Source organism: Brachionichthys hirsutus, chromosome 17 (genome assembly GCF_040956055.1).
Source record: "Brachionichthys hirsutus isolate HB-005 chromosome 17, CSIRO-AGI_Bhir_v1, whole genome shotgun sequence".
Taxonomy (NCBI): Eukaryota; Metazoa; Chordata; class Actinopteri; order Lophiiformes; family Brachionichthyidae; genus Brachionichthys; species Brachionichthys hirsutus.
The window spans coordinates 10,134,115-10,155,931 of NC_090913.1; the positions used below are offsets into that span (position 1 = coordinate 10,134,115).

General features: G+C 44.8%; 1 protein-coding gene across 1 annotated transcript in view; it reads right to left on the reverse strand.

The window, feature by feature from the left end:
- Positions 1–21,817, reverse strand: part of lrba (LPS-responsive vesicle trafficking, beach and anchor containing) — a 125,498-nt gene that overhangs the window by 28,717 nt on the left and 74,964 nt on the right. Inside the window, exons 42-47 of the mRNA XM_068751051.1 lie at positions 10,091–10,208; positions 9,882–9,984; positions 7,659–7,774; positions 7,427–7,539; positions 2,956–3,096; positions 1,953–2,072 (exon numbers count right to left, since the gene is read on the reverse strand). Of these exons, the coding sequence (XP_068607152.1) occupies positions 1,953–2,072; positions 2,956–3,096; positions 7,427–7,539; positions 7,659–7,774; positions 9,882–9,984; positions 10,091–10,208 (711 nt within the window). The remainder of the gene's footprint in view (positions 1–1,952; positions 2,073–2,955; positions 3,097–7,426; positions 7,540–7,658; positions 7,775–9,881; positions 9,985–10,090; positions 10,209–21,817) is intronic.

The following is a 21,817-nucleotide window of genomic DNA, read 5'->3' on the forward strand; positions in this document are numbered from 1 at the left end:
ATAAAAATGTCCCTCAACTCTTGGCTGCTTCGTGTAAACAGTAAAATGAGCAGAGTGAGAGATCTATATTGTCCTGTAAACATTTTGCAAAAAAATTGATACGATAATGTCTGAGTATGACATTTAAAACCAAAGCATGGCTGCGTTCCACGTTCCAGGCTAAGGTTTCTCCACTTTACAACTGTAAGCATAATAAAACCTTAATACCAATACCTAGAATTTTTGGGGGATTAGCCAAACTCCAGCATTTGTTTTGGGAATTTATTGGTAGCCCTGACAGTCGTCGACCAAGTTTGTGTGGTCAAACAAACCATTAACAACATGGTGAAAAACTCCAGCACCAGGATTAGATGGGTTGTTTTGGAGTGATTTTTAACAAGCTGGTCATGTGCAACAGGATCTCTAAGAAATACACCAAACATACACAAATAATAATATAAGCAGCACAATTTCCCCACCTCTTATCAACGGGGTGATGAGCAAGCAAACACACAGGTTTAGAACAACACAGCACTTCTGAAATCTCTTCACTCCACAAGACCTGACCTAAAACTAGAGGTCGACCTCTTAATGAGCCCTCCAGCTAACCCAGGTTCACTGGCTGTAGCCTGCTGTAAATTTGGCTGAAGGCGATGGCCACGCACACACACACGCACACACACGTAAACTCCAACAAAACCTTCAGGGCTTCGCTCGCCGAACACTCAAGCCTGCCTTGCATGGCCCATTATGTGCAGTGGCCCCTTTGCTCCAGCGTGGTCAGAGGCCAGCCCCTCTGATCCCCAATCCTGTCCTGTCATGGGTCACTGGAAGGGGCTCTGGCCCCTGGCGTCCTCTGCTACACTTCCACTTTTGCAACACCTAACCCCGCTACTCTGCTTTCTCTCCCCCCCCCTCCGACGCCTTTGGGCTTAAGCTAGGGGTCAGGGGATTGGGGACCGGAGGTCATGCTAGCGTCACCAAGGCTAGAGACACATTGAATCTGCGTGTTGTAACCTATTATCACCCCTTCTTTACCTGAGGGGTAAGAAAAAGATGGGGCTTTTTGCCCTCTGGTTGGCTCTCAATGGTTCCAATCCAAAAGCTAAATGGTGTACTTAGCATACTAAATTGATACATCTCCTCGCTAATTCCTCTTTTGCCAAGAACATGAATATGTCCATCCAAGTGGATAAAGTCGCTTTTATTCAAAAATAAAAAAAAGGCTAACACTTCACACTGAACAAGGAAACAAAGTGATGTGGTGCACATTTCCCTTTTTGTTTTGATCTGAGGTTGAGCGCTCACAGTTTGATCCACCATGACAGGCCTCGACTGACGGAGCAAATGAGGGCTCTCGTTGGGCTCTCGCAATCAAGCACTGGCCAGCTCCGAAGTAACACAATCCATATGTTTTATCACTGGGATTTGAGGGGGGTGGGGTGGTAAATGGAAATCAAGCGTCAAAACCACTAACACCACCACTGCCCCCCCCCCTATCTAGTGAATCAATGCCAGGAGACCAAGCAAAACTCAGCTTTGACATATAATGTCTGACTGTAGTTGTAAATGTTTTAAGAGAGCAGTTAAAGTGTGCACGGGGAGTTCGCGGGCCCTCAGTATGAGAATGACCCGTGTTGCTGCAACGCAGACCCAAACCCCCAGCAGTTTGGGGGCCCAATGGGAAGGGATTCAAGTCCCAGGTAATGGCCGGCGGAATCTTAGATCGACGGCTGAGACTGATGAGGATTAGTCCAACGCTTTGATCAGAAGACCAGGAAGCTTTCATTGCATCGGGACAATGATCGGTAGCGAGCTGGCAATTCGCTTTAAAACCTTTTGTCTGTACGGATGCTGGATGGAGTCTTATTCTCCTGCAGTTTCCAGTTCATTATCCCATTCATCTTCCAACCTAACAAGTCGACCATTTTGAAATGTTGTAACACACGTCATGTGTGGGCGCACATCACTACCTTAACATCAGACGTGTCTCTCTGGCAGTTCCTCCAGGCCCGGGACACTGAAGAGAAGGTGCGGTCAGCATGGTCAAACTTTCCTCCTTGGAAGTTGAGGAAAAACGTGGTGAAGGGTTCCTGTTGACGAGGACAAAAAAATAAAAAAGGTCTAAATCTCTAATAGGCAGCGGCAGTTTGATTACATTAACAACATGTAGCGCATGTCTGTCTTTCTGCTCGCAGTTCAACGCAATAAATCAACAGATTTAAGACAAGAGATACTATTTTCCCTCCTAGAAACCCAAATCCGAAAACAAACGAGTGAAATGATAATCCCAGTGAGCTACTGAATCCAATACTGATGCATTTCTAATCATGCATGATCTTGTTAGGAGAGATCAATAGCTGTCTCGCTGATGCAATGGCCCCCCCGAGTGGCACAATACGCTGGGCCAACACAGCTACTGTGGATAGCTAATTCAATTCAGCCTGAAATTACATCAGCCTTTAAAAAGTGACTTTTAACCACATTGCATCTCATCATGTACTTTGAACAACAGAGGAGGATTAAGCGGCCCATAAAAGCTCACAAATAAACACACAATATTGTGTTCCCATTTATTGCGCCAACAGTCTTTTTTTTTTTTGTTACTCTCTGATGCTAGGTTTGATCTTTAAGTGAGGGCTTCTGGTAATGTGGCTTTAGAGTAAGCCCACTAATGATGTGGCGGGATCAATGAGGTAACTCTACTGGGAGTCGCTGAGACAGTGAGCTACTGGGACAATAACTGGGGAAAACTGCACATTGGAGAAACTTAGTAACCTCCCTCTCCCACGGGTGCAGTATGGAAAGATTGATGACATCCATTCAACAAAGGCACCAAAAAAGGAGCCCTTCCAATGCACAAACCTGATACAGCTCCAAATATGTACACCTTTCCTCATTTTTTTTAATGCCAGACTTGTTTTCTGTGGGTTTAATGCAAATCAATAATAACGCAGTTGTCTTTTTTGCACTTACAATGCGCAGCAGCCACATCAGGGTAAAGCTGGAGGTGGAATAGTGGGTGCCATAGTGGAATTTCGGCACCTGATCGTCCTCCCAGGACTCGTATCTGTCCGAAAAGAATGCTGCTCTCTTGGGATTCAGAGCACCGATGGGCTGTGGGAGAAGGTTGAAAAGACAACATGTTTTTAGATGAGGTGAAAAGTGAGAAAAATAAGCCGCACCTTCCCAGTGATAACGAAGGAGAGCAGGGAGACATTACTGGTTTTTATTGCGAGCACATTCAGGGACCAGTCTTCGCAGCGTAGCGGCTGCAAGGCCAATGAAGCTGGTAACCTCTGTGCAATCTCAAATGAATATTAGATGATGTTTCCTTTCGCACAAGAATCAATCCTTTCCCACAGAGTGATTTTAGAGGCTGCGAAAAGAGCCCCTGCAGCTGTAGTCTGTCAGAGAAAACTAATGTGTTCCAATGAAAGAGCGCCTACGTGGAATATAAAAAGGCGAGGCCGCGGGCTCCTTTAATTTTCTACTTTTATTAATATGTAAATAATACACTGGTCACCGGTCCTGCTTGTAGTCTCCCAAAAAAAAAATGTTTGCTTTGCATTAATTTTGCATCGCTCTACAAAAACAATAATCCCATGGTGCTCAGCTATTATTTAAATACTCATTTATAGAAATCACTTTTAGGCTGGTTCCCATTTTATTACCCTTCTGCTGGCTGAGCCTCATTCCCTCAACCCTTCCCCACCATCATCATCTCTCGACCTCACATACACACTCCAACGTACACGTCAGATCAATAGTAATGACATGATGGCCTTTTGAAGAGGAGAAGCATGTGGGGCGTGGATCAATTGGATCGCTTTCATATCATAGGGTGCCTGTCACAGCCAGACATCTATTCCATGTCTACTGTTTTGCAGGGCGTGATTGTGTGCACGTGTATTTATGTGATTCATGCAGGATCTGTGCAGACGCGATTTGTTTTTCAGTTTAGCTTGTGCATATTTTTTTTTACAGAATAATAGAATTCTTGAGCGTGTTGGGCTTCGCCACGCCGTGCAGCACCGTGGTGACAGACACACTGTGGGCTTCCTCAGGGCCACTGGGGAGGGCTGTGGGGGGGGTGAGTACACAGAGTGAATTATACATCAAGCCCATTGGTCTGATTTATAGCCCTAATAACAGTCAGCTCATTAAAAAAAGAAAAGGAAGCGGAGGCATATAAAATAAAAAAAAGACTGAAAGTGCCACAGTGACGGAAAGGGAGGGAGAATTGTGTGCGAGTGCATGCGGGGGCTGTTGGTTTGCACGAGCCCGACATTGTTTACTGCTGTAAATTACTGTGGGGATAACGGTCCCAGCTTACAGTAGCTCCAACAGAGCAGTGGCGGCGCCGGCGCCGTACATCACGCACGGAGCACCTGCCTGATGGAGCGGCTGCTACTGGTCCAACGCAGATTGGCCCAATATGTCGCAGTAACAAAAAGCGCTCTGATGAGGGCCCAAACAAATGAACCGATCTCGCAGTTTTAATTAGACGAGAGGGGATGATAGAGAACAAATAATGCGTTGGTACTCTGGAGAGGTAAACATCGCAGGGTTAATCTTGGATTGGATTATTAGAGCAACTCTCATCCCACTATTTAGATATAAAAAAAAAGAAATTATATATCTCAAAACACATAAGTGTCGCCCATATTGAATTTTAATTAACTCTTTTGCCAGCCAAATTATGCTCAGGTTGAAAACATTTTAAATATGCCAGAAGAAAAACACCTCACGGAACCACCAAGGTCTTCCTGAGCACTATTTACAAGGACATTATCCTGCTGCTTCACTTTTAAAACAATAATAGGTCACCGGCGATGAAGTCCAATGGCAAAGTCATGATTTAAGCTTCACGTTGAGTCATAAAGCAAAAGAGCCTTTTGAAAGGATTGTTTACGTACACCGTCCTATTTAAACAGCGAAAATAGTGTGGAGCGCCTTAGGGGATAAACATATGGTGAAATCAATACACCATTAGCTGATGTGGCCGAGAGTAGAAGGTGATAGCACAAAGGTACCGGGAATGCTCAATAAATCCTCACCGTTCCTGTTGCTACGTAAACGTAGTTCTGCGAGTTGTCGGGTTTCGCTGAACCAACAACAAGACGGACCATGAATGTATGAAAATAACACGACCCCAGTGAGCAAATATACAAAGGACAAGTGCATCTTCTTGTGGAAACGGCGAACAGCGTGCAGAGCTGGGGCGCAGGAATCAAACCAGGAGTCACAACACATGCAATCCGTTCTCGTGTGTGCTTATCGTGACTAGAGTGTTATCTCTGGGGTCGGCGCTTGATGTCAGACTGAGGTTAGAGTTTATGATAAGAAAGTCCCTGGGGTCAGAATGGCTCGGGCAGTGGGGTGGGGGGGGGGACATAAATTCTGTGTGGTCTCTGTTGTGGTGGGGATGATGACAGTGTGTGACACGCATTCATGGCAATTTGGTTCCTCAATGTCACTGGAGGCTGCTCACATGGCCCGCTTCTATATGAAAAAGCCACCATTGTGACATAAAGGAGGGGAGGGGAGGGGGGGGGGGGGTAGAGAGATGTGGATGGTGAGAGAGACAGAAACAAATGGAGGCAGGGGAAACAAAGCAGGAGGTGGGGAATGACGGCGATGGAGACGCAGCAAAATGAGTCAGAAAATATTCAACTGAAAATAAACAGAGCACAAATAATTCCCAGACACTCCGGATCTGCTATGGTCCACTGGAGAAGCACTGATGTCACACGTGTGTCGACAGCATGAATAAAACAGATGTTAACAGAGACCGTCCCTGCTGCGGTTCTGATCCGATGGAAACAGAAGCTAAAGGGCCACGGATGGTGTCGTACTCCTCCTCTTAAGTGCTTTCCTCCGAAGGAGAGGCGAGGGAGGTTGTCACGAGCTAGGAAACTGAAGGTGGGCTGTATATTAGTGTGTGTGTGTGTGTGTGTAGGGCAGGAACATTTCACGTCACATTTGGGCCTACTGGGCGACATGATGCCAGATGAACAAGAGAAATTATACAGCTTCAGTTGGGAAATCTACGCCGGGAGAGATCAAATAGCAGGACAGAGACGCATCGGAAGGGAAGAGAAGGCAGGAGTGGGGGGGGGGGGCTATGGGACGATGTGTTTGGGTCTGTGTGACAGAACAGTGTAAAGCAGACACCCCAGCAGGGCTACTGTTGCGTTGGATCATGAAGAGCAGAGGTTTTTGTTTGTTTCCACACATTCCTTCCGAGTTACTTTAGAGCACGAATGTCTTCATTCTACAGTTTAACTCGTATTTGTTGAGACCAACAATAAAATGTGTTCTGCAGTGAGAAATCTCACGTTGTAAAATCTCCTCTTGCAGTCTAATAAAGCACCGTTTGGCACAAAACCTCCTAAATCACGGATGCATTACACAAACTGAACTTCCTGGATCCTATTTTCCTACCTCATCAAGCCAGTAACTCACCCAACACCACAGAGGCAATGCTATTCCTGGTTTCCGCCTGGATGTACAACATGAGCCCTCCCCTCCTCTACTATCGCTCTGGCACGAACGTGGGATGCTCCCAGGAGCTAAACAAATGTGCTCTGAAATGCACTCGCTCCACGGTATCCGTCGTCCATTAACGAATGGTCTTTTATTTCTGGGGCTAATTTATTCAGTCGTTTTGGTTCCAGCATCCAGACAGTCACTCCATCATTTCACTCCAACCCTAATCCTCTGTCCTCCCACCGCTGGAGAACATTACACACAAGTGATGTTCAGCCTGTACGAGGGGAGCCGGCTAGCAAAGGATTAGGTTTTTGTTCTGCGTGTGCGTGAGTGCGAGTGTGTGCGTGTGCGTGTGGAAAAGGTAGAGTTCAAGAAAGCAAATAACGGCATGCCTACTTACAACGTGGGGGAGGATCTTTTAAGCAGTTTTAGCCGTGAAAGCGAGAGTATTTATGTGCTCTGGAGCATCTTAGGGCAGGTTTCAGTGTTTCCAGCACAATCACTTGATGCCTGGAGCTACCAGGGAGTATTACTTCACTTCCTGGGGTGTTGCGGAAGGTCAGACTTGAAAGAATTCAATTATTAACTTTGATTCATGGTCAATATGACAGCTAAACCAGAAAATGGGAGTCGCGCAGAGAGAATGGGCGTTTTAAATCAGCTGCTGTGGGGGCAGGTCTTTGCTCAGGTTAGCACCAGTTAACAACTAATCACAGATGTTCATCACAGGATTACTGGATTTCCTGTATTTGCAAAAGTTGCAGTAAACCAAGGAACAGCAAAGGAGCAACTGAAAATAAAACACGTACTTTTGTACTTCTAAACTCTGCAGTAACTTTTAACCGGCCAAGATCACACTTCTAAAATATTATTTCTCGACAGCCCTCCTTCCGTTTGGATCTAGAAATGAATGGCAAGTTAAAAGCAGAAGAGCGGGATCTGAGGGTCTTACTTTGGACAGATCTCGGAAGTTGCTCGGCAGAGTGAGGTCTAGTTCCTCCGAGTCATAGTTGGTAATAACCCACGGGAACACCGGGTACTGGTTTAGGTCGTTAAAGGTCCGACCTGTCCCACGGAAAAGGAGGAGAGAAAGGAGAATGAGAAAGATTAAACAAAAGCACGGACCAACATCAGCAGGCACCGTTTTCTGTGACATCACGCAGGTCGCATTGCGACGTCCTCACCAGAGATCGTGTTGAGAAAGATGAGGTACTCAAAGTTGGAAATCTCTCGCCGCTGCCACCGTTGAGTCATGGTGGACGCCTTGAACAGCTGCTTTGGTGTGGCGAGAGAGATACGTCTGCAAAAAAGAAAGCCGGGAAGACAGAGTTAACATTTAGAGAGAGAACGCTGTAAAGACCGACTCCACTTCAGTAGTACAAAATGTCTTTGTAGGAAAAGATTGACTGAACGTACAACTTCTCTCATTAAGAAACATTTTCAAGCAGAAAAAAATTATTCAGCCCAGTTTACTGAACACATGTGTGCGCGTGCATGCACACACACACACATACACACACACACACAGCCCAGAGATGATGTATGCAGTGGGACAAAAACAAATGACCCCCAATCCAATTAAAACAAAAGAAAATTATGGAATTAATCACTGTCAGGATGTGAGATTGTAGTCATTAAGCCGCTCAAAGGTGAAAATACACATTTCTAAATACGACAAGACATAAGACCTTTAGTTTCTTGTATTGTCACCAAGCAGGAATGTGTATTTCCCTCATTTCTTTGCAGGACTGTGTCTTTTTTTGTCTCCATTAGAGCACATTATAATTATATACTAATATTTTAAGGAGAAAAAGATGGACTGTAACATAAAAATATTAAAAGCAAGAGGATTATGTCCAATAATGAGGAATAAATATTACATGTATTATGACTTGTGGGTTTGTTATTTACTGTAGTTGCCTCTGGACATTAAATCATTTTTCATGCATCCGATGTGATCACTTCCACGGATGTGTGTGTGTGTGTGTGTGTGTGCGTGCGTACACACCGTGCTGCCCTGTACAGCTGTCCTCAGGTCAAAGAGGCAAGGTGTCCCCAGCCTCCAAACTAGTTTGATTAATGATCCCAAAACCCAACACACATACCTTCTCTCACCTTAAGTGTGTGTGTCTGCTTCTCCTGTATCCACACTGACTCATTATTGGATGTACTTTCTTGCGAAGACTGATTACCTCGCCTCCAGTGTTCGCTGTTGCCATGTGGAGCATTTCTGTTTCTCAACACATTACCAGAAGTCTTTCTGACTCAACTCTTACCTCCCCAAAACATTCATGAATCTCCCCAGACAACTGTCACAGCTCTGTAGGCTTCACGCTGGATTAGCATGAATGTGGAGGGAAAGATTTACACTTTACCATGTCTTTGTTTTTAGTAAGAAACTCAAAACGGAGTGAAAATATTTTGCTTTTATGAACTTAATTTCTTTATTTTTTGGGGGGGGAACAAACATAAAGGGTATATTTCTGTAGACGTTACTTAAGCCTTTGCCACTCTTACAGCAACACGAACACAATATAGTATTTTGTATTCCCCTCTTGTCAGTATGTGGCTGGTTATCACAAGCAGATGAGTGTGTGGGAGTTTGGACTCTTTTTCTTGTTTGTTTCTCTCTCTCGGACTAATCAGTGGTGTGCAGGGTGGTAACTCTACCTTTTAATGTAGGGGGGGTGCCACCTTTACACCATGTGCTACATCAAAATTAAAATATGTGTTTTACATACCGGTAATTAAAAGTTGCCATGAAATGTTCTGTAAATTGAGACTTCCTGGGAAACTACCTTATTTTCTCTTGATTATGACAGGAAATGACACTGGAGCACACATGAGCAGTTGGGTTGGGCTTGGCTTCAGCGATGCCCGGAAACAGAGCAGACGTGAGAGGGGGGGGGGGTTGCCCTGCAGGCTTACAAGCAACTATGTGGTTCGCACTGATGGAAATAAATAAATGACCTGAATTATGTGTAGGAGGTGAGTGTGTGTGTGTGTGCAAACCCCTGTGATTGCAATGAAAGGAGGGACTTTGTTCAAATGAGTCTAAAAGTTTAAAAATAAGCAACCAATTATGGGATGCACACAACTACAAGGAATGTATGATATTTTACTGAGTTCCGCTCATCAGTTTTGAAGAGATGTGAACAGATCATAGCCTGAATGCCAGGAAAAATGTGGTTAAAATGAAATAAAAAAAAGATGATTGAAGGGACAAATTATGAGATGCACACCGAGGAAGCGTGTGCCAACTGTCGCTGAACTTTGTCCAGTATTTATAGGGCTTATGGACAACCCATACCCACGTATGGACAGAAGGACAAGGGAAACGTCTTTCTCTGAGACGCAATAAAAAAATCTTAAGTAATTTTGTATTTCTGTTAATCGGTGTGTCTGACCTGGTCTGTGGAAGACCAAAGTTCGTGCCCACCCCGACACGAGGAAGGCTGTGGACCACCTTCTTGACCGTGGCTGCATCGGGGAAGTTAAACATGATCGCCGCTGCAAAGAGGAACACAGAAATGTATAGTTATAAGATTGTTACCAGCACTGTAAAACACACATTTTATATTAGTTACTGTTAAATAGATGTCAGGCGCGGCCTTACTTCTGTTGGCCATGAAGATTTCCAGAGCTGTATTCTGCAGTAGATAGCGCCTGGAAAAGATGCTGCGGATCTCTGTGAACAGCCATTTACCATGGAGCCCTTCTGTGTAGGATAGAATCTGAAGGACAGGACAGGAAAAGAGACCCCCCCCAAATGAAAGAGGGTTGAATTTAAAGTGGACGCAACAATGGAATGGAACAGAATTTAAAGAAAAAGAATGGAAGAAATGACAGAACAGCAAAGGAGAGCAGGGGAGAGAGGAGGACACAGAAGGTTAGGGTTAGTTCATTTTTCACACAGCGATGGGATGACGGCAAGAACAGCACGATTAATGTCTTATATTGATCAGCCTCAATGAAAAAGAGATTCCTTCAGCGAGAGAATGGGCGCACTTCAGCTCGATGGAGTGAAGGAAGCATTTAGTCCACTAAAAGATAATCCATATCACAGCATGTAGGGGGACTGGGAATATCAGAAAATTACAATAAATATCCATTCTATACAACCACCTGTCCTTTACAGGTCTGCAACATTAGGACTGGACACTTTATACGCATTACGATGGAACAGGACTCAAAAAATGTTTCTATAAAAATATTGGAAAGCTTAGCTAGAAAAAAAATATCAAATGAGCTGATATGAGTTTGTCCCGATGAACTGAGCTGTCAGCATCGTCACGATGCCTCGGAGACCCATACGTTTGGCCCCGCACCTGTGATTCCTCCTACTAATCTGGCATTTAGATTTGCTGCTAACCTACTGAGCACTGCTTCGTTAACTATACGCTTCTTTTTCAATCTTTGCTTTTAGCTTCGAAATGGTCTACTGACAGGGGGGGGGGCACACAGGGATACGAAGGAGGGGTCGGAGGGATGCTTTAGGTTGTCACAGTTTGGTTTAGAGGGTGCGTTATTAATCAAAAATGCCCAAACGCAAGCTGGAGATCTCGGCCTGGAGTAGAGCCGAAGGAGCTCATTAAAAGGAAGGGACAGCGGAGTGCACCAGCTGAGGCCTTGAAAACCAGCTGAGGACAGTTTCTCCCTGCATGTCCCTACGAGGAATGGGACCTGCTGCCTGCATCACGGACTCACTTCAAAGTCTCTGGAGTTCAATTAAATGTGGATTAGTGGCTTGGAGAAGCTCGCCGGGGCCGCATCCACCATCTCGTTTCCTCACCAGCAACTGAAATAGTTATTATGTGGGATGTTAAAATGATCTGTGAGCGACGGATGATCTAAAACGCCACGGTTACAAGCTTGGGCAGGTGAATTCTGACGTCAAACGTAAAAAAATAAAGGGTTGTCCCGCTTTAAAAATAAAAATGAAACTGCCTAGATTGGGCAGAGGGCAGGAGATTCTGTGAAGGAAACGTTACAAGGACCAGGAGCTTACACGTCAACACGATCGGTTGAATATGAATTGCAATTTTATTGATGTTTCATTTCACGTGTAGCGCCATCCACGGATTCAGGTCTGGTGCGTCTGAGATCAATTTCAGAATGCTACCGGGGGGGGGGGGGGGGGGGGGGGGGCAGCCAAACAGAAAACAAAGGAGCAAGGTCTGAGGTCCCTCTTCTCCCAGTCTCTCCCTCTGCAGCTCTTCTTCCTCCTCTTTCAACCTGTTTGTGCACCGCCGCTGCTGCTCGTTTCTGAAGCACTGTCATTTGTCTTTGTCAGATGCCCAAAAAGACCGCAGAATGAAGAGGGACACATGAAGAGGGGCCCGGGTGACCGTGGCCACGGTGTGTAACCACACACACACACACACACACACAAACTGTCACAGTGGAATCTGTCCTTGCTGCTGAACCCGCTCCATCGTAAACCCAGTTTCCTTTAGGAGCAGGGATAAAGGAACAAGCGGGGAAACGTCGTGACACAGTAAATGTAATTGAAACTGCCGTGATTCTTGGAGTTACAGGAGAAACACACCAACTATCAGCGGCACGGTTCAAGATCGATGAGGCACTCAACTGCCTCTACACCGGTGCCAGGCCGAGCATGTGTGTTCTCGGGCTGATAAGACCCTTGAGCCGAAGACGACAGAAACCGCCGCCAATTCCAAATGAAGTCGATTCTTATTTGTCATAAACTATCAAAGTGTCTGCTTTAGCTCTACGACTTGTGAAAATGAAATGCTTCACAATTGCACGCAAACCGTGTTTGATAAATGGCATATGGATGTTAGCCCGTTGGCTTTAATGTGCTGAACATCCTTGAAGGAAAACGCGGTGATTGAAGCTCAATTTGTTGCCCGTTATTAAGTATTTCCGCATGGCTGCCTCAGTTAAAGGATAATGGATGAGGGATTTATTATTACCTTTTGGTCAAATGAAGTGGTGCAGGAGATAAGGCGATGAAATTAATGAGCGGGCGGAAGAGAGGTGATCCATCAGCATCAAAACAGACGGGGGACACGCAGTATTGGGAGAACTTGATAGAAATCATTAAAAAAAAAAAAGACCTGTGGACTTATCAGCATGTAGAGCTGCTTATTGCTTCTCATTCCCCATGAAGCTGTCTACCTCCATCCCGTCGACGGCAGCAGCTTCACGTTCACCCACGCCGCAAAAACAACGGATTGCAGGCGAAGTCGCAGAGACTCGGGCTAAGTAAACGAGACGCACATTTTTCTTTTTCCAAAATGTCACGAATGCACAGCGAACGCTGCACGCAGCTGCACCAGAGACGTTACGACTGTGACTGCTTCTCACTTGACTAACCACAGAATCAAGTCATCTATAATACCCAGCGGGCTGAGACGCCGATGGCGCTTTAGCTGCGAGCGCCAAACGAAAAAGACTGCAGACAAACACAACATGACAAGGGTTGGATTTTTTGTGTGTTTTTTTTTGACACACTCGTGCCATACACTCTGACTATTCCTTACACATGTTCTTGTCCACCTCCTCCTCTGTCGTCTTAACCCCTCCACCATCCTCTGTTCCACACTAGTAAACAAGGCCTTGTCACCCCCATCAGCAAATGAGTTCATCGGACTAACGAGCAAGCAAAGGGCCCTGACACACTAACAAGGGTCTGCTGGTTGGCCTGTGCCTCTGGACCAATCACAACCCTCATCACCGTTGACATAAAGTCTCCCCGAGCCCTCTGGAGCCAATTAAGACAGATTTTGCTTTTGAAATTGAGTGATAGCCGGGGAAAAAAACAATAAGGTAGGAGGCGGGAGACGGAAGGACCAAGAGTCCTCTATTGGGAAGAGATGCACTGATATACTTTCAGTGAAAAGATTTCTTGTTTCAAGATAAGACTTCTGTAAATCAGGTCAAGGGTGGCGAGTAACTGGAGAATAGTGGCGAACGTGGTCAGAAAAGGGCAAAGTCATTCACTGTAAAAACCTGAAATCACATGACCTGAAGGAGCAGCCACATGACTCTACTTTCACACTACAGCAATTATCTTGTGACCCTTCAATCCCCCCACAAGACTTTGATTTGAACAACTGGCATCAATTCCATCCCTGTTGGGAATGGACAGAAAATATTAAAAATTTATTTTGACCCCTCATAACAGGAAGTCTCTTTGAGATGACAAGAAAGAAAAGTAGCCTAATTATATTCAGGTATTTAATTAAGTATTCATTTAATGAATAAAAAAATTAAATAAATACAAAATACATGTTTGTAATGTAAGACAAGGTTGTGAAGACCATTTATGCTCCTAATGATTGACAGGAACAGTTGTTCTCCCATCATGTTCCTAATGCAAGAAAGAAATAAACTTTACTAAGAAGCTGGACTGTGACAGAAGTTAAGGAAAATCAACAAGCCTGGTTTGCAGCAAGTGTAAGGTTATGAAGCCTGCAGGCGCAGGGCTTTCACCCAGCAACAGTTTGTGCTCCCTGAATCAAGTCCCTTTGAAAGGATCTTTGGAGCCACTTAGTCTGAATTCAGCCTAATAAGGATTAAAATCCCTTTTGCCCTTTTCACTGTTTGCCCACAGGTTAGCCTTTTCTCCTTCTCTACCCTTGGTTGCTTAGCCTTTTTTGAAGTGGGAACAAAAAAAAAGGTCTTGTGTGGATTTAAGGAAACGCTGCAGTGATCTTAGAGTTAATTGGTAGAGACGTTTTTTAGTCTTCTGTGCTGTAGAACTCATTAAACATTCAGCCTTTGGATGTCGGAGCTACAAGGATGGCCCTGACACATAAGACACCAACAGCCATGCTAGACTGTTACGGTGGCTGCTATGAATAAACGTGGAGGTAAGAACTTAGGATATTGTGCACATAAAACCGTCATCTAGACGTTAGCAGTTTTGCATTCGAGGTCACCTGACGAGACGGCACAGAAATGCCTTCCTTGACCGTCCAAGCTCGTCAGTAAAAACTTGGACTTTATAATATTCAGCAAATCAAGGAGACAGGTCAGAATGTCCACTGGAGCACAGGAGGAGCTGGTTTAGACTCCAAGCTATTGATGCCCCCAATCCGCTATAAGCCGCCATGGCGAACATCAGACAGGTTAAGGTCGCTGACCGGCTCCTATCGCATTCTCCCCGCTTTCCTTCCATCTCTCATTTTTTTCATTTAGTGATGGATAGGCTTTTTTTTTTTTTTGAGTTGGTGCGAGGCTTCGCTGAAGTAAATTCTTTTCTAATCCGGCTATTGTCACCGGCTTAAGTGGGTGTGGGGTGAAAAGTGCACCCCTTCTTGGGGAATTCAGGGGTTGGTTGTCCCAGTCGAAAAGAAACGGGAGAGAATAGGGCTCGTGTAAAAGGAACTGCAGCGGAGACTTATGAGAATTGGAAGGTGATGGATTTATTCTCAGATACAAGTGTAAAAGAGTGAATTAAATTCAAAGACATTTTAAATACTCTAGAGGCAAGTAATTAAATTCAAATGTACAACAAGATTTACTTACCTTACCTACTTCTATTTATTTTTCTTGTTACGGTGCTTTTTTTTTAAGCATAAATAAATCTGTCATGATATAATTTAGGACAGAATTAATTAACGGTTTTGGCAGAACACGCTGCGAAAACAACTTTGACATATCATCACCTTATAAAGTTGTGTTAGTAAGTTATTTGCACCGATGGAAACTTCAATATTCACTCTCCTTTTAGCTCATTTTCGGTTTTCCTGAACACTACCCCAAATATCTGGCGGTCAAACGGCCACATTTTACACTCAGTTTACCTGCTAGTGTACAACCTTCTCGCTGCAGTTCAGCGCCAAGCTTTTAAAATGAGAAATGTTTACCCAGAGTGAACGGAAACCTGCCAGCTATAAAAGGCCAACGATACGCTGACAGAAGCTGAAGTACTCCGAAGAGCTCATGGAAGTGCAGAGTCGGTGATAATTACCGGGGACTCATTCACTCCTTTCATATAATCCCATTATACGTGCCATTTGATCCGCTGGTAACATCAAAACTTTAATTATTGCTGCGTTACAGAGAGGTTGGCCATTTTACTATTCAATTTCATTTTACGATACAGTTTTACGTGACTGGTTTGGAAATAGTGAATGTGTATTCATGTTACTGCAACTTTAGTTTGGTTACAAGTAAAAAAAAAAAAGACTTGTAGTATGAAAGCTAACCTGTGTTTACTTTGTATTGCGTGTTAGCATGGTTGGTTAGCACTGTCGCTTCAGAGCAAGAAGGTACCCTCATCCAGGTTGGAGCAATTAGGAGGTGAACTGATTACTCCAAATTCTCCGTCGCGTACGAGTGTGTGCGTGAGTGGTTGTCGTTTTCTGTGTGGCGACGCAATTGGGGTGTAACCCGCCTCTCGCGTAGAGCGAGCTGGGATAGGCTCCAGCAACCCCCCCCCCTCCGGTTGTCTCATCTACAAGAAAATGGATGGATGCTACCCTCCAGAAATGCTCAATTGTGCTGATGTCTGCCAGAAAGGAGAGTCTTGGCTGGGTAGGTAATCTGCTGAATGTCCCAATGGAGGTGCCATTTCAACCAGACTGGATGGGTCATTAACCCTAATGGCGGAGGAGGAACCTGAATTTTGCTGTGTAACATTCTGCTCTCTGGCACAGGAGGTGTCTTTACACAAAGCATTCAGCGCACCTTACAAAAGCAAGCACATCTGCTTGGAATGAGCAGCTGTAATGAATATCGTCTTAGTCCAGGCACTTTGTATTTATGAGGCATCCTATCTTAAAGAAGTACATAAAATGAAGATAAACAACACATATGCACTCGAATTCTACCACATGTGGATCTATTTTTAGCGTCTGAAATGCTGAACAGACCTGCCTGCCAAAACAAGACCACGTTTCAAATTCCAATTTCACAATATGCTGGGGCTGGGCATCGATCTCTCAAGCGGCTTTCGAGCATCTCTCTGACCTCAGCTGAATAACAGAGGCTTGTGTGAACAGCAGGTACACAGGTGCTGATTGTAATATCAGTAGCCTACCAGGCAGAGTGGCATCCATAAACAGGCCTATCCATCAGGCTCGTGTGTTGCCTTTGACACGCGTGTCAGAGGCAGACGAAGGGAATAAATGATGGCGAGAGGGGATCAATCAAAGGAAAGAGCGGGTGGGGGGAGGGGGCTGGATCAGTCAAGCCCAGAGATGGGACATGATGGAGGGGCTATAGGCTCAGGTGCAGAGGAGGAGGCAGCTCTTTGTCTGGAGGTTCTCGACCACAGCGGTCCGTGGTTGTGTTAACGTCCGACGTCAGGTCGTAAACAGCGGGATAGAGAGGTCAAGCATGCTTATCAGTTAAAAGAGAGCGTGATTCGGTGTGAGAGTAATTAGAAGGGAGCCATTAGTCATCATTAAATGCCGATATGACACTGCCTCTAATCGCTCTTTTCGGTGTTGGCAACGCCACAATTGTCTTTCCTCGGCCTGTCCAACCCGGTTACCGCCGACCGCAGACATCCATCAGCCTGCTTTGCTGGAGAGTCACAGTTGGCGTCGAGACAAACTGAACTGAAACTGGGATTAAGCTTTAGATTAGGAATAAATATTATGCAGAATATTTAAACAAGACGCATGTTACAGATTCAGTGAGATCAAATTACAGCTGAGTTCAAAGGCAACAACAGTTTTGCAGACACTGGATGACGTCCTTGAACCAAGCGACAATTTACTGGACAGTTTGACCTGAAATTTGGATGTCATGAGATTAAAATCTCAAGATTAACAAGTTTGTCTCCATCACTGTTAAACAGTCCACATGTAGCGGGGTGGGGGTGGAGCTAACCTCAACCCTTAAGGGAAATAATCTCTACATACCGGTAACTAAAAGACCAGCGCTGTGGTTTGACGCAGAGGGGAGACAAAGGTGGGGCACATATGCATTGCATGTAAGGGAGACAGACAGAGATAAAGGACAGTAAAGAAGGTGAAAGGACTTAACTGCTCTATTGGGAAGCACAAATTTACTCGAGGAAGCTTTAAACCTTTATCTGGCCTTTATCTCCTCTAATTGGCCTATATCACTCGTAATGGTTTGCGCATGTGTTTACGTTGGACAGTGCCTTGATGTACGCCGTGAGGTGAAGCGAGAAGAGCCGGATGATAATAATCGAGTTTCCCCAAAGACTGGATGAGCTAAATTGAGCCGCAAAGGCGATGAAGTCTGAGCTCAAACTGGCCCCCGGATGTTGAGAACTCATGGGGGGGGGGGGGGGGGGGAGTCAGACAGGAGCACGCGATAGCTGACGCGCTAACAGGGCTTTCCCTACGAAAGGAAACGTTTGTCTTCCGGGTTGCTTTAATTACTTTACTCGCAAAGCAGGATGGGGCTGTCAAAAAGCGAAGAACACGGATGTGACCCCGATCCCGCCACTCCACCGGTTGGCGTCGTGGTGCGGCAGAGTGATTTATTGACCATTTCGGAACGCGCTGGGTCAGAATGGACGGAGGCCAACATGAATGAGTGAGAGTGAGGAGATCGGTTTTCCTTGGGCTCATTGATAATGACATACCTGCTTGGGCTGTCCGTTAGACCTATAGCACACACTACTTAGGCTCTAACTGGAAAATCAATACGCTCCCTCTCGGAGACCTCTTGCTGCCATGGCTCTTTGTGATTGGCAACCGCGGCCTAAGGTCGTCCCCGGCGACCGGAAGAGTTTGGCGGAGCGAGCAGGGGGAGGAGTTTAGTCCCAGCAGTCTGACACTTTAGGGAGAGCTTAACGATATGGGACTGGCCGCTACGTAGCGCCAGGGCGGTTTCCCTTGACTGAGTGACCATCTATTCAGCCACTCCAGCTAACCCAGGGGAGCCGTCACCACCCCACTAATTAGAGTTACCAATGTCTTCCCAACGGCAGTTTTATCTTCACGCAGTCCAAGGTCTGACACTGACCTTTAGGAAAAATAACTGGGGGGTTTGTTTCCCCCAAAATATAACCCTTTTTTTATGAGGATGTGAACAGGATTTTACTATTAATCCTGATTTTTAAAAACTGAAATGAGAATCTACAGGAGCCAAAATTAGAATATAGTTATTATTCCTATTGTGCTTATTCCTTGACGTTAAGCTGAAGTATTATGCAGCTATAATAGTCGTAATGTATTCACCAACTGGGACTTTTCCATGTTACACAAGGATTAGTTATTTGCATTCAATAAAATCAGCATCTCGATTACATAACTTAACAAATATGATTTGACATGGTTATATTTAATTTCATCATCACTGATGGCCCAGTGGCTCATATTTGTCCTTGCAAATTAATTTACAATGGGACAGAAAGTGTGAACAAGCATCAGCGCATCACATGTGCACGCGAGTTGTTTCCCAGCATCGATGCCCACCACTCAATCGGTTGGATTTAAAACGCACAGTCACTTGAGAAGATGGAGGAAATGTGTCGCACATTGGAAAATAAAGTTATCTCCAATTCTATCCCTCCCCTGCTACAAAATGGAGCAATAACATTTTTAAAATGCTCAGCAAGGACCGACGCCTGTGGGCCACGCTGCTTTAAATTACTTTGGGAGACTTTTATTTGACATATGTGCAGTAGAAGCTGACATTTCAGACACTCAACAAGTAGATGAAGCAGATTGAGCTAATTATGACTGAAATTAAATTTTTACCACAAACGGTTCCGAAACGAGATCCTGGAATGAGACTCAATGTATTTGAGAGCTGATTTAAATGCCCATGTATGCCTTTGTTGTAGTTTTCCCTCATTGTGAACCATGAAAACAGTGTAGTACAGACCGCGCTAATCCACCTGGTGATACCAAGAGTGAGGAAGAGGGGGGGGGGGGGGGGGCGAAGAACGCAGCAAAGAAACTGTAGAAAAGAAGAGGATGAAAGGAGAAGCAATGAGGCTACCCATCAGCTGGCAGAGATTTGCACAGGCATGGACACTGTTTTGTGCTCGTGAGGGGATCACAGTCGAATCCTCGCTCAGACTCAGATCAAAGCCTTCTCTGACAGGCGTCTGATCTTTTTTCCAGTCAATATAAACCAGGGGGGAAAACTCTTTAGGAACCACAGATAATGCTGGAGAAAGAGCCCCCCCCCCCCCAAAAAAGAAGCAAGCGTGGATGAAGTGAGGGGCAATAAGGTGTGTGTGTGCATATACGCACATTAGTCTTTATAAAAAATTTGTTACCATATTTAATTCAAACTATTAGATTGTCCTTCATAACATTAAAATAACTGCCCTCCAAATAGAACCGATTAAACTCATTGTAGCTCTGAGCCTGGCAAAAATAATAATAAATAAAGAAACGCCCTTTCTCACCGTTTATTTCTCTCCATTTTCATCATATTCTTCACTCCAAATATTGGGATGAAGATGCTCTAAATAGGAATGATGCCAAGGGAAGGACTGTCCAATTTTATATGAACATTTCTTTTAAATTATTTAAGTCAAGGTTACAGAGCCAGCATCTGTCTTTCTAGAAACTGTCCATGTTCTCTGAAGGATAAAAAAAAAATGGCTGTTGTGTCTTCATTTAGCTGCATGAGCCTCAAAATCAAATGCATCAGAGAAAATGTTAAACAGTGTTCATAATAGAAGGCCTTTTTTTATGGTGATTATGACACTGGAGACCAAAGTCAAATTTCAATGTCCTGCCTGAGAAGACCTGCGTTAATAAAATAACGGGTGTAGAATATTCACTAATTTACTGTTTAAATAGAATACTTTACATTATACAGTATATTGTTTGTGTGGTAAGTTTTATTTTGGATCAAATAAATCGCCCCAACTTGGCTTCTCATGGACACTGAAAAAGCAAAAACATGCACGTTTATGCATAATGATCTCCCATCAACATTTCAGGAAGGCCTTTCAGCTCAGAGAAGCCGGTCTCTATTTCACGTTTTATTCAGAAAAGAGAATCACTTAAAATTCAACCCCTGATGTCAAAGGGGAATAACAAGCGCCTTGAGGTGGAGGCGTTCAGATAATGTCGCATTAAGCTGCGTCTCGTCAACTGTTCCACGGGACTGCAGAGGGAAACAAGCTCCAACAATATTTCACACGGATTTCATTCTCTCCGCCGTGCGCGCGTATTACCGGACCCGCGCTGCAGCCGCTGCCCTGCGGGAGAAGATATAATGGCTTCTTCAGTCATCCGACATGAAGTGCATGCAGGGCGGAAGGGAGGCTTCGCTACAAACTCCGAGATTCACATTTAAATTATTCAGTATATGGAAAAGGTTGACGCACGGACAAATAAACGTAGATGCTTTTTACTCCAACCGCTAGCCCACAAGTTCAACACCTTAAAAGCAAGAGAGTAAAAAAAAAAAACGCGCATCAGGTGAGTCGCGTTCATCCGTCCGTCTTTTGTTTCTCGTTTCGTGAGCTGCAGGTGCAGTGAAGAAAACGACAAAGATGAAGATTATTCAAAGGTCTAAAATATTCCTGTTCATAAATAAGCAGTGATCGTCGCTCGTGCGTAATGTCTAAGGATTTATATAAGGTAAAAAGAACGAGAACCAGGCTAATTGTATTTCCTTTTTATTTTATTTGGATTTAAAGCGTCCGACTAATCACGTCACGATCGTGCAATATATTTCTTATGTAAACCAAAATAGCCCATCTGAGGTTGCGCACGTGGTGCCATGTTGCGCAAATAAAAGGACAAAATAAAGAATATAATACTTGCTGTTAATGATAATAAAAGGTCTGCAATTCCAGAGCCTCTCAAATGTGAGAAACTAATGCATTAAAATCTGAGAGAGAGAAAAAAAGAACGCAAATAAACTGCGTCTAATCCTAATCCTCAAACGCGTCAGGCGCATTTGCGCGCAAAGAGCAAGACTTTTCAAGAAAAAAAAACCAAGACATTTCTACCATAGGCTTGAGTTGTAAACACCGGAATTCTCCCGTATACGCGCAATGGCTTGGTGTTTCTCCTGAACCGGACTGTGGAAGCAGAGACGCAGAATCCGTGCGCCCGGACTCCGCAGCCGCTGGAGCTCCTCTGCGCTGATTGGCTGCCTCCACTGACAGCTCCGCACATGATTGCAGGAAGAGAAGCCCGACCCATTTCCCTCTTCCTAAAGGAACCATTCATAAACTACACAAGTCCAGCTGCACAGCTGAGTGTGGAAGGAAAAGTGAGCGGGGGGGCACCGGAGGAGAGACTTACACGCGAGAAGATGTGTTAGCGTTTAGCGGCTGCAGCCCCGGACACGGACGGTGACCCGCAACCCGAACATGAATTCGACTGGCCGCGCTGGAAGTGCTCATGACTCGGAGTGACATTTAGTTGCATCCCGATCCGTTTCCTGCTGCTCCTCCTCAAACTGACGTCCA